At 35.8% G+C, this 12201-nt stretch overlaps 2 protein-coding genes across 2 annotated transcripts; both read left to right on the top strand.

Moving 5' to 3' along the window:
- Nucleotides 1-923: 923 nt before the first annotated feature.
- TMN1 (transmembrane nine 1) lies at nucleotides 924-8299 on the top strand. Its single transcript, XM_059591812.2, has 12 exons — nucleotides 924-1168; nucleotides 2734-2926; nucleotides 3061-3165; nucleotides 4248-4265; nucleotides 4348-4445; nucleotides 4532-4684; nucleotides 4894-5028; nucleotides 5181-5347; nucleotides 5573-5667; nucleotides 5824-6197; nucleotides 6867-7140; nucleotides 7720-8299. Exons 1-12 carry the CDS (start codon nucleotides 1082-1084, stop codon nucleotides 7785-7787), a joined length of 1767 nt encoding a protein of 588 aa, XP_059447795.1. The 5' UTR covers nucleotides 924-1081; the 3' UTR covers nucleotides 7788-8299.
- Nucleotides 8300-10810: 2511 nt separating this feature from the next.
- LOC132191137 (ferredoxin-like) lies at nucleotides 10811-11513 on the top strand. The gene has a single exon (XM_059606156.2). It carries the CDS (start codon nucleotides 10869-10871, stop codon nucleotides 11313-11315), a length of 447 nt encoding a protein of 148 aa, XP_059462139.1. The 5' UTR covers nucleotides 10811-10868; the 3' UTR covers nucleotides 11316-11513.
- Nucleotides 11514-12201: the final 688 nt, after the last annotated feature.

The raw sequence follows: 12201 nt of genomic DNA on the forward strand, positions 1-12201 counted from the left end.
GGTTTCCTGCTTGTCAGTATTTAATATTATAGTATGTTTCGCAGTATTGGGGAGTTGTAGATGTCTAGGAGTGTGGAGGAATATGCGAGGTAAATAAACGTTACCAAAGTGTTTTACTTTAATATGCGATCTGTCTGTGAATTGAGCATGCTTTACTTTTCAAAAAATAAGTCATGAGCCTACTATTTTTATAACATACTTATATCTACTTTAAACAAATATTTGTTTAACATACGATTTATAATAAATGAACAATAATCACATTGTATGACATAAGTCACACAATGCACTTATACGTACTGTATAACAACAATGAACTTACTATTATACAGGCTTGACTATGTGTGTCACAGAAAATTAAGTTTATGTTACGTACACCCCATGATTTCTATGCATTAAAAAATATATATGAGAAAATCCTGTACAATTTCTTTGCATTAAAAATATATTGCACATCAAAAAAAAAAAAAAAAAAAAATTGCACATGCACTTAAGACCTTACCTTCAAAGAGGCCTTTTGACTTGATGAGGCCCACAAACTTGAGAAAATTTTCCCTATTATTCTCAGCATGGGGTAAGCATGGTCGCCAGTAGATATGTGACATGTGGCAGACGATTATAGGGCAAATCATTATGAAGGAAACCTTAGTCCCTTCCATTTTCCTTCAAATTTGTTGCTAAATTGTCCCCAAGAGGTAGCTCAATCGGCTGGAACCATACTTAATGAAGTGGAGGTCACTAATTCGAATCCCCCTCCCTCCTCTTGTACGGACATGTCAAAAAAAAAAAAAAAAATTTGTTGCTAAATTAAATATTGGATTGGGCCAGGGCAAAAACATTAGATGGGCCTGAGAAGCCCAACAAAATCAGATTAAACAAAAATTTAAAAAAGAAAGTAAAAGAAAATAGAAAAACAAGTTTTCGAGTAAACGCTTTCCAAAGTCTCCCTTTCTCTCTCGACTCTTGCACACACTAAAAGAGAAGGGGCGTTAAGAGGTTCAAGAAATCAAATCAATAGAAAGTCTGAAGAGTACCTTGGCAAAATCTGGACCGTCAGATCCGACGTTCGCCGGCCATCTCCATGTCCTCCACCGTCCGATCCCTCCCCCTCCTCCCCTTCCTCTTCCTCCTCCTCTCCTCTGCGTTTGCCTCCGAGTCAGATCACAAGGTAAAGTTGCTCTCTCTGTTCCTCTACCTCTCAATCCAAACCCTAGAGATGACTTTCTTGCCGACTCGCGACTCGCCGATTCAACTCGTGGATCTTGTTAACCACGTTGTGTGTTTTTTCTTTTTTTTGTTGAGTTCTTGAATTCGATTCAGATCTGCCGAATTCGTGATTGTTGCGCTTCTGGGATTTGATTTTCTTTGCTTCATTTCACAAGATTTAGAATTTGATTTAGGCTTTAGTGGTTTTCATGCCCATCAATGCATCTGATTTGCTCAATTTCGCTCAATTCACAACATTTCATATATATGTGTATTATTGTGTATATGCTTTTTATGTAAGTGTCTATGTATGTGTGTATGTTACATTGGGAATTTGGTAGTGATTAGGGTCGCTGTGTAGGGGTTAGATCTCGGGCGAGTTTAACATTTTATAGGTGTCGTCTTTGTGGGTGTGAATAGAGGTGGAGCTGGGCTTGCAAGTCATTTGGTTGCAGGATAGTTGAGCTGCTAGTGGTCGGTGTGGAAAATTTGGTTGTGGGGGTTGGTGGGATTGTCGTGGTGCTTATGATTTTAATGGTGAGAGTGGTAATAGTGGTGCCCTCTAAGCACTAAGAACGTATCATTGTGAATTAAGATGTATTTTTATGCTTTTTAAGCACCTCGAATGATGACCTACAGCTTATAGCTAATTCCCATGACCTAATGCCATAAGTTGGATCTGATTCTAATTGGATGTGTACTGAGAGATTTGAGATTTGGAAGGATATGCCTGTAATGTTCTGGAAATTATACTGGCAGGCTTATCAAAATTATTGTAGAAAACTTAGCATTGGTGCTTTGACTCTAGTGCTTAAGAACATATTTGTGCTTTGAGCTCATAGGAGATAGTGACTTCTTTTTCCTTTCGTTTATTTATTACATTTCAAGAAGAGAGCCAACTTCTAGCGCAGCAATTAATGAATTGCAAGTGTCTATGCAATTTGCACATGCAATCCTTATGCAATAAGTTCTGGGGAGATGCATTTTTATTGAAGAAAAAGAACATGTACACTATAGAAAGTTATTGAACCTCTTCAGTGGTTACCATATGCAATTTCTGTTTTTCTTTTTCCTTCTTTTTTCTTTTACCTTCATTTGCTTGTTGAAAGAAAGTTTCTGAACCTCTTCAGTTGTTATCTATGCTTTTTCCCCCTTCATTTGCTCATTGAACAAGAAGCATATGAGCTGCCAATGGTGTTCAAATCAGAAGTAGAATTCTTCCTTCCTTGAACAAGGGGCAGTGGGTGAAGTAATAGGCTCAATCTCATATGGGGACATGGGTTATTTGACCTATTTAAAGAGTAGTTATCTAAGATGAACTGGCCTTTTTCTATTTTCTAAATTCTTTCTGTGTACGTTGTTTTTGTGTGGTATGTGCAGCAGGAACTGAACTTATAATGTGTAAATAGCTTGAAATGCAGCCTTTTCTTTTTTTGAGTCCAATGGTTTTCTTATGTTTTGTCACGTCTACGTTCTGTCCTGAACTGCTATAGAAGTTTATTGATACCCCTTTCATTTCTTTTGCAGTATCAACCAGATGACCCAGTTACCCTTTGGGTAAATAAAGTTGGCCCCTATAATAATCCACAAGAAACATACAATTATTACAGCCTTCCATTTTGCGGTTCAACTGGCAGTGCTGCTCACAAATGGGGTGGTCTGGGTGAAGTCCTTGGTGGAAATGAACTTATTGATAGCCAGATCCCAATAAAGTTTGAAAGTATGTATTTCCATCGTATCACTTGAACTTTGATAGTGGAGTGGGGTTGATTAATTGAGCTGACTCTAATATAGTTGGGATTAATGCTTAATTGAGTTGAATTAGTTGTATATGCTGACTTTTTCCTTGCACAGAAAATGTGGACAGGGCTGTCATTTGTCGTCTGAATCTTGATGACGCAAAGGTTAAACAGTTCAAGGATGCAGTTGAGAATAGTTACTGGCTTGAATTCTTTGTGGGTATGTTTTTTTCAATGTATCTTTTGATGTTTTACTAGTACATTGTCATAATTCTTTTGGTTTTGATTATTCATTATTGCCATAAATAGCATGTAGGGAAATGCTATTAAAGGTCCAGAAAAATGTGGGAAACATGTATTGCCATAAATTGTATTATTTATTTATTTGAAATGCTATTAGTATAGAGTTCTGGAGGGAGGGAGGCGAGGTAATATACAAGTAGTGCTGCTTTTGTGGTGGGGAAAGCAAAGCCAGAGATGATATACCGATAATCTCAATACTATGGTGTTTTGATTTCAGGAGAATACATACAAATTTTTTAGTACATACATATGAAAATTAAGATAATATTATGTACATTTAGAGCAACAAATGAATTAGGTTTTTTATTTGTATAAAGTTTGCTACCTCCACTAAGGTCTATGCCTTGTGTAATTGCACAAGCATATACCTTTTTGATGATCTTAGAGTTGTCAAGATGAACACTGGAACAATTCTTGTTCTAAGATGATAACTCTAATTTATAAGCAGTTAGAATGGATATGTAAGATATGTGACACTTAAAATGATTTTCACGCGTTCACCTATTTTATTTGTTCGGGCTGCTTAAATCATTGATGGCAATTAGAAATGCTGAGACAGTTACAGGCTTGTGCAGTTGAGAGTTCCAAACTGAAATTCAGAGACTTTGTCTACTTGATTTTGATTCTAATGAAGAATAGAGTTTGCTGGAGGCTTCCCCCTTCGTTTTGTTGTATTTTGTTTTTTTTTTTTTTTTTTTTTTGGGGGGGGGGGGGGGGAGATGGAAGGGTTGCGAGCTTTTGAAAACACAATATACTTGTATTCATTGTAGCATATTGCTACATGGATTTCAATATGTTGATCTAATGACCATATATTGCCTTATTCTATATAAATCTGGAGAAAATGCATGTTTAGGCTGCTGTATATGTTTCGTATGCATTCTTTTGGTTTGTATTAGGGCCATTTTTTCCCTCTATTTTTACTATATTGGAGCTCTTACTCTTGATCTCTTGCCTCTTTTCCAATGTTGATCTTCGGCGTGCTGACTACAAGTTCAGATGATCTGCCTATGTGGGGTATGTATTTTACTTGCTTTTGTTTGTTTTATTTGAGTTTGTATATAATTGGGTAGCTCATGATTTATTTCCGATGTTTCAGGTTTTGTTGGTGATTGGCAGCAAGATAAGAATGGCGATATTGGCAAGCATGTCCTTTACACGCACAAGAAAATAATCATCAAATACAACAAAGATCAGGTTTATGGATTTCCAGATTGCATATGAATTCTATATTGGTGTTTAGAATTTATTCTGGGATCATAGTTAAGCCTCTATTCTTGCAGATTATTCATGCCAATATCACTCAAGAAAACCCAAAGCCATTGGTAGCTGGAAAAGTATTGGATATGACATATTCTGTCAAATGGATTCCAACCAATGTCACTTTTGCACGACGTTTTGATATTTATTTGGATTACCCTTTCTTTGAGCACCAGGTAACATGATATGCTTGCTTGCTTCTTCTTCTTCTTTTGCATGCGTGTGTGCATGTGTCACTTTGTTTTCTGTATCATGGGCTCCAAATTTCTTATTTCTGACTAAATCATTTCAGATAATTTAATGGTTTTTTCATTGGCTACTTGATTATGCACTATTCCCATTCTTGCCTGTTATTGAGAGTTATGTGTGCATCATTAATACGCAGATCCATTGGTTCTCCATTTTTAACTCATTCATGATGGTTATCTTCCTCACTGGTTTGGTGTCAATGATATTAATGCGGACGCTTAGGAATGACTATGCAAAGTATGCTCGGGAAGATGATGATTTGGAGACTCTGGTAGTGCTATTTTCACTCATATTTATGTTGTGTTTTTTTTTTCCCATTTGTTGATGGGTTGTTGATTATTCTTCCCCCTCCTTTTAACTATGGAAACTGTAGTTGTTGCTAACTGCAAAGTTTTGGTTGCTATTATGGAACTTGTTTCTTAGGAAAGAGATGTTAGTGAAGAGTCTGGTTGGAAACTGGTGCATGGGGATGTCTTTCGGCCTCCTCGCAGTTTAGTAGTTCTTTCAGCTGTTGTTGGGACAGGGGCCCAGCTAGCATTGCTTGTCCTCCTCGTCATCTTATTGGCAATTATTGGAATGTTGTATGTCGGGTATGTTGAGAAGCCACTAATGACTACATGGGACATTATTTTGAATAATTTATTTCATCATATTTCTTGAGACTTTTTGGTCAGTGTATAAATCCTGAGCAGTTACATATATGCATTTGATGGTAGCTCAATCATCCTGCCATCAAATATCATTAGCTTCATATGTTTTCCTTCATCTTCTCATTTTTCTTATGGCATCCTTCAATTGTTATCTATATGTCTCAGGAGAGGCGCAATTGTCACAACTTTCATTGTATGTTATGCTCTTACATCATTCATTTCTGGTTATGTGAGTGGTGGGATGTACTCGCGTAATGGGGGTAAGCATTTTGACCATTAGCAGCCTCATCTGCTTATTTATGCTTTTCTCTTGTTTTATGCGTTAGGGTTTTGTTTTAGCTTTTGTAATACTTTTTTGAGGTGTTATTTTGTTTGCATTACCACATTTTTGCATAACTTCCATGTCGTTCTTTCAGGTAAAAACTGGATAAAGTCCATGATCCTCACAGCATCTCTATTTCCGTTTATGTGCTTCGGTATTGGGTTCATCTTGAATACGATTGCTATCTTCTATGGGTCTTTAGCAGCTATTCCCTTTGGCACAATGGTAGTTGTCTTTGTCATCTGGGGTTTTATCTCTTTCCCTCTGGCACTTCTTGGTACAGTAGTTGGAAGAAACTGGAGTGGTGCTCCAAACAATCCTTGTCGTGTCAAGACCATTCCTCGTCCAATCCCTGAGAAAAAATGGTATCTCACACCATCTGTAGTCTCAATTATGGGTGGATTGCTACCATTTGGCAGCATATTCATTGAGATGTATTTTGTTTTCACGTCCTTCTGGAATTACAAGGTGAGTTTCACAATTCTATGGGTTATTTGGGTTGATTTGGAAGATTTGGGTGTCATTTTTATTAAGTGATCATTCTGTGCGGCATTCAGAGGCATGAACTTAATTGTCTATGATGGAGTTACAGCAGATGGTGGAATCACTACCATACTTAGCTGGTGAAAATGAAGAAAAAAAAAAGTGATATCATGACATTGTAAAATGCTTTTTAACAAGTATGGATACAGGGTTTCCAATGACTGATTTGCCTCTCAAAATTACGATGAACTATGACATAAATGTCTGTAGACTATGTACCTGAGGAAACATGCCAATTTTTTACATGGTGATAAGTGTTAAAATGAGGTTTCTTGTTACATGGTAAGGTTGACATTCTTCATTACAATGCAATGCATTTCATTTGATACCTACTTAAGAGTGTTTGAATTAACAGGAATTTAATTCGTAGGAAAGCTTATTCTGTTTTACTGAGACACTTCCATTTTTTTTTTCTTCTTTGTGAATTTTGTATTGTAATATATATGCTGAGTATTACTTTTTTTCTAATGGTGTCTTTGGACGGATGGATGTCAGCACTTTATGCTGAAAATAGAGATTCAGTATGTGAGCACAATAAAGTTTGGAGATATGTTGAACATGAGTAATTCTTATTTTGCTCTTTATGCTCAACAGGTGTACTATGTGTACGGATTTATGCTGCTGGTTTTCCTGATTCTCATTATTGTCACTGTATGTGTGACTATTGTCGGGGCATACTTCTTGCTAAATGCTGAAAACTATCATTGGCAGTGGACTTCTTTCTTCTCTGCTGCCTCGACAGCTGTCTATGTGTACCTGTACTCAATCTACTACTATTATGTGAAGACCAAGATGTCAGGCTTCTTTCAGACAAGCTTCTATTTTGGATACACTTTGATGTTTTGTCTCGGTTTAGGAATCCTCTGTGGTGAGTTTTTTTTTTTCACAATTTTATTGAATTTGAAATGGTAATACTTGCCGCCTTTTGTTGCTTCTTTGACATTCTTTTAGGATTATCGAATGTCAAAAAGCTCCCTCGAGTTATTTATTTATATATCTTTCATGGGGTGCTTGTGCTCGCTCTCAAGGATCTCCAACTCTTTTATTCTGTCACTGAACCCTCATGTGCTTCAAATCGTACAAAACTTTTTTATTCTCTCATTGTTAGTCGAAGTATAAATTGTAGAGGAACTGAATAAAGTTGGTTTGAATTTTGAGCTGATGCGGAAAAGAAATTTTCTTTTGACCTTTCAAATGTAGGCCTTAGGTTCTTTATATTTGCATTCAATTTCCATGGTCGACTTCTGAGCTTAAATTGCCCTCTGCGTGCGTGGCTTCCCTTGAAGCAAGCTTTGTAGTCATTTTTGCCACTGCGCATGCTGGTGGATTTTGCTGCTGATACAAGGCTAAGAACAACTGAACGAAAAGAAACATAATTATTAGGGATCTTATATTTCTTTTTCTTTTTTCTTTATTGAAGACTGATTTTGTCTTTCTAAATGTGTAGGAGCTGTTGGTTACTTGGGCTCTAATTTGTTTGTGAGGAGGATCTACAGAAACATCAAGTGTGACTAGGAGTCTTGTGAGGGGAAACAGACAGTAGAGAACTTCCCTGAGCACTTTTGGTAAAACACAATAAATTATGAGAGGAGGCTTGTGGTCATCATGTGTACGAGGTACTCTGCATTTGTGAACAGATTCAAATCACGGGGTTTGAGGATGGGTATGTATTCTTCTTTCTCTCTTCTGGGGATGCCCTGAGATTTATTTTTTGTGTTTTCCCCGGCTGTAAGTGAAAGCCTTAATTTAGGATGCAGAAAATTGTCTCTATAGTCTTCAAATTTAGCAAAATATCAGACTCCTGTTATTTGATTATTTTTCTTCTTTGTCCCTTTACAAAAATAGCTGCCTTGTGCAAGGATTGATGCCTAATTCCCCCCAACCCCCCCTTTTTTTATTCTTCTCTTTATTTTGTTTCTGCAACTTTCTCATCTTTGGGACAAAGGACTTCTGAGGGGGACTTTCAGTAATGAATTTTGTGCTTCTCAATATGTAAGAATTTATAGATATTGTTTCCGTTCCATTTATACCTGAGCATGTGTTTCCATGATCCATAATTGGTTGGGTTGTATATATCGGGGATTGGATGATTTGTTGGGAACTTGAGATTATGAATTGCAACTGAACTAGAACCCAAAAAAAAAAAAAAATGATGGTGTGGAGGATTTTCAGTTAGGGCTGATAATTGGTGTCGACTTATTATGGATTAGCATGATATGGGTAAATTCAAATTTATTTACTTAGTTAAATTGGTCGAACTCTTCAAAATGAGTCTCACAAATTAGTGAGCGACACGAGTTGTGTTCGGTTGATCAAAATACAACCCATTTTGAGTTGTATATGAATTTTATATAAAAATAAATTTATATAAATTTATACTTTTTGGGGGTTTTGGTTTTTAATTAAAATATCTAATTTAATTTATGAGTTATGAGAGGGTTATTCTATGGTTAAGTGAGTTGATCTGAAAATTGACTCGAACTCAATTATATGAAATCTCAAGTTATTAATTTAATTTTGGGTTAAAAAATGATGAGTCACAGATTTTACTGTATTGGTCCAATCCAATGCATCATTATCTACCTCAAACAAGTAATGGACAAACTAAAACAACGATATGTAACTGGTGGTTGTCATGCCTCCCTTAAACCTGTCACTTCTCTTATGGATGCGATTTTTTCAGCTTTGTTTGTTAATAATAATTAATAGAGGGGCTAAAATGTAGACATTGTTGTTAAAAAGCACTTTGTGTGTGTGATTGTGGTTCAACCATCCAGATCTATCCAGAAAGCCAAATTGAAATGAGAAAATTATAAAAATTATTTTTCATACTTTTTTTAAAAATTTTTTTATTATTTTTTATAGTGAATTGGTGAATTTATCATTAAATTTGTGAGACCTATATATAAGTTTACATATAATTAAAAATAATCGACAGAATGATGCATAACATGTCTTAATTGAAAAATAGCTCACTCTCATTTTTTCCATTCTCCAAATATAATTTTTTTTTTTTTATTTTAGTAAAGTCTACGTACTCTCTCAAACTATCACCTAATTGACAATGTTCCTCTCAAACTTTCAATTGTGACAACATTTATCTCAAACTACCAAAACATGTTATTGTCCCTCCAAAGTTAGCAAAAAGATAAAAATGCCCCTATATATTTTTTAGTAAGACAAAAATACCCATATAAATTAAAAATATATATATATAATAATACGAAAATTTTAATTAAAAATTTTAATTTTTGTTTTTTTTTATTTTTCTTAAAAACGATTTTTTTTTTTTTTTAAACGGAAATTTATTCAAGAAGCAGAGGCTTGTGTCAAGTGTAGTATTAGTATTTTTGTTTAAACGATTTTTTTTTTTTTAAGAAGAATTTAGTATTTTTGTTTTTAGGGTTAAATACTTAATAGCCCTGGGGTTTGATAACTTTATTTTTTCCCTCTCTGGGGTTTGGTTTTTATCACAAGAGGTCTCTGTGGTTTTGATAAATGACCAAGTTAGTCCCTCTGTCAGTTGACCGTTAGTTGACCTAACGGAATTCCACGTGAATCAATCAGATGTTGACACGTGACACCTACTTAATTTTTTTTTAAATAAAAAAAATGTATTTTTTTTTAAAAAAATAAAAAATAAAAAGGAAAAAAAAAATTGGGGGTGGCTTGGCCATTTGGGGGTGGCTCGGCCACCCCCTTTGGCCATGGGGGTGGCCTGGCCACCTTCATCTGGCCGGATGGGGGTGACTTGACCACCCGGGGGTGGTTTCGGCCACCCCCTAGGCTCCATGGGGGTGGCTCGGCCACCCCCATCCGCCCAGATGTCCACCCCCATGGCCAAAGGGGGCCAAGGAGCCACCCCCAATTTCTTTTCCTTTTTATTTTTTTATTTTTTTATTTAAAAAAAATTATGTAGGTACCACGTGTCAATATCTTATTGGTCCACGTGAAATTTTGTTAGGTCAACTAATGGTGGGACTAACTTGGTCATTTATCAAAACTACAGAGACCTCTTGTGATAAAAACCAAACCCCAAAGAAAAAAAAATAAAGTTATTAAACTCAAGGAATATTTAATATTTAACCCTTGTTTTTATTTTACTAAGGGTAGTTGAAGGGAATATTGACAATGTTTTAATAGTTTTAGAAAGACATTATTACAATTGAAAATTTGGGAGGATATTGTCAATTGGATGATAATTTGAGGTGGTATGTGTTTTTTTTTTTTTTTTTTTTTTTTTCTTCTTCTGTAAATATAAGGTATGGAGATTCAAAGAGAATAAGGAAAAAGATCCTTTCCTCCTTGAAACGAAACGCCAAAAAAACAAACAAAAAAGTTGGTCCATTAGGAAGCAGAGGCTTGTGTCAACCACAGTCACCAATAAATCCTGAGGTGATAATAAAAAGATAAAACCTACCACAAAAGGTTGCCACGTGGAAGATAGGGTATGATGCCACCTCACTCCATTCTATATTTCCACCACCCTCCCCGTTATCAACACTTCGTTGCCTCTCTGCCATATCCCAACTCTTCTCCTTCTCTCTTCTCCAACCAACCAAAAAAAAAAAACACACAAAGAAAATAAAGAAAAAAATGGCAACCGCAGCTGCTCTCTCCGGCACCATGGTCAGCACCTCCTTCGTCCGCCGGCAGCCGGTGACAAGCCTCCGGTCACTCCCCAGCGTCGGGCAGGCTCTTTTCGGCGTAAAGGGCGGCCGCGGTGGGCGGATAACCGCCATGGCTGTTCACAAGGTGAAGCTCATTACGCCTGAAGGGCCGCAAGAGTTCGAGTGCCCGGATGACGTGTACATCCTGGACCAGGCGGAGGAGCTTGGGATCGATCTGCCGTACTCTTGCCGGGCGGGGTCTTGCTCTTCCTGCGCCGGGAAAGTAGTGGAAGGCCCCGTGGATCAGTCTGACGGGAGCTTCCTCGACGACGACCAGCTTGGACGCGGGTGGGTTCTCACGTGCGTTGCTTACCCGCAGGGCAACGTTGTAATTGAGACCCACAAGGAGGAGGCCCTGACGGAGGATTCTTAAGGAACTTGAGTTCATAGCTGCTCTCTCTCCCTCTGTCACTTTATAATGTTTTGTCGGTTGGCTGGCTACATGTCGTCGTTTATGTTTTTAGATCAACGAGTTGGTTTTCTATTTTTATGTTTTTTGTTGCCTTTCGTTTGCAGTCACAAATGAAAAATGTTGTAGTTTATCAATAATTATCATCTTCCATTTCATGCCTTTTTTTTTGCTCATAATTGGATCTCTCTCTCTTTCTCTCTCTCTATATATATATATATATATCTATATGTTTGTGTGTGTGCATACTGCAATTTACAATTTCTAGTAGCTCTACTTCATACTCCTATAAATAATTATAATTTCCATTTATATATATATATATATATATATATAAAATGAACGTGGATATAGATGTTAAATATCAGCTTGCGGAAAAGTTGAAACTAGCAGAAATGTTGAATTTAATTATTTAATTAATATTTTAATATTTTAATTTTAAGACATTCAAGCTCAAACTTTTACTTATTAAAATAGTATTAAAGTAAAAAGAAAAAAAATTTGAGTTCAAACATTTATATTTTATTTTAATTAAATATTTTGTGTTAATTTTTTTTTTATTAAAAAAAAGTTTAAACCTGCACAATAAATTTAATGTTATAATATATATTAAAATATTTAAATTCATTATTTTTTTTAAGATAAGTAGTGATATAACAATAAAATTTTTTGCCGTGGGGTATTGTAGATTTGTTAAAATTATATACCAAGCTAACATTGTACGCTAGGAATTTATATAATAAAAAGGATAAATGTAAAATTAGTCAATATGGTTGGCTTATATTACAAATTATTTCCTATAGTATAAAAAATAATTTATAATAATTTATAAGTTTTTGCAGTTAGCCTA

This window comes from Corylus avellana, chromosome 2 (assembly GCF_965113065.1).
Source record: "Corylus avellana chromosome 2, dhCorAvel1.hap1.2, whole genome shotgun sequence".
NCBI classification, from domain to species: domain Eukaryota; kingdom Viridiplantae; phylum Streptophyta; class Magnoliopsida; order Fagales; family Betulaceae; genus Corylus; species Corylus avellana.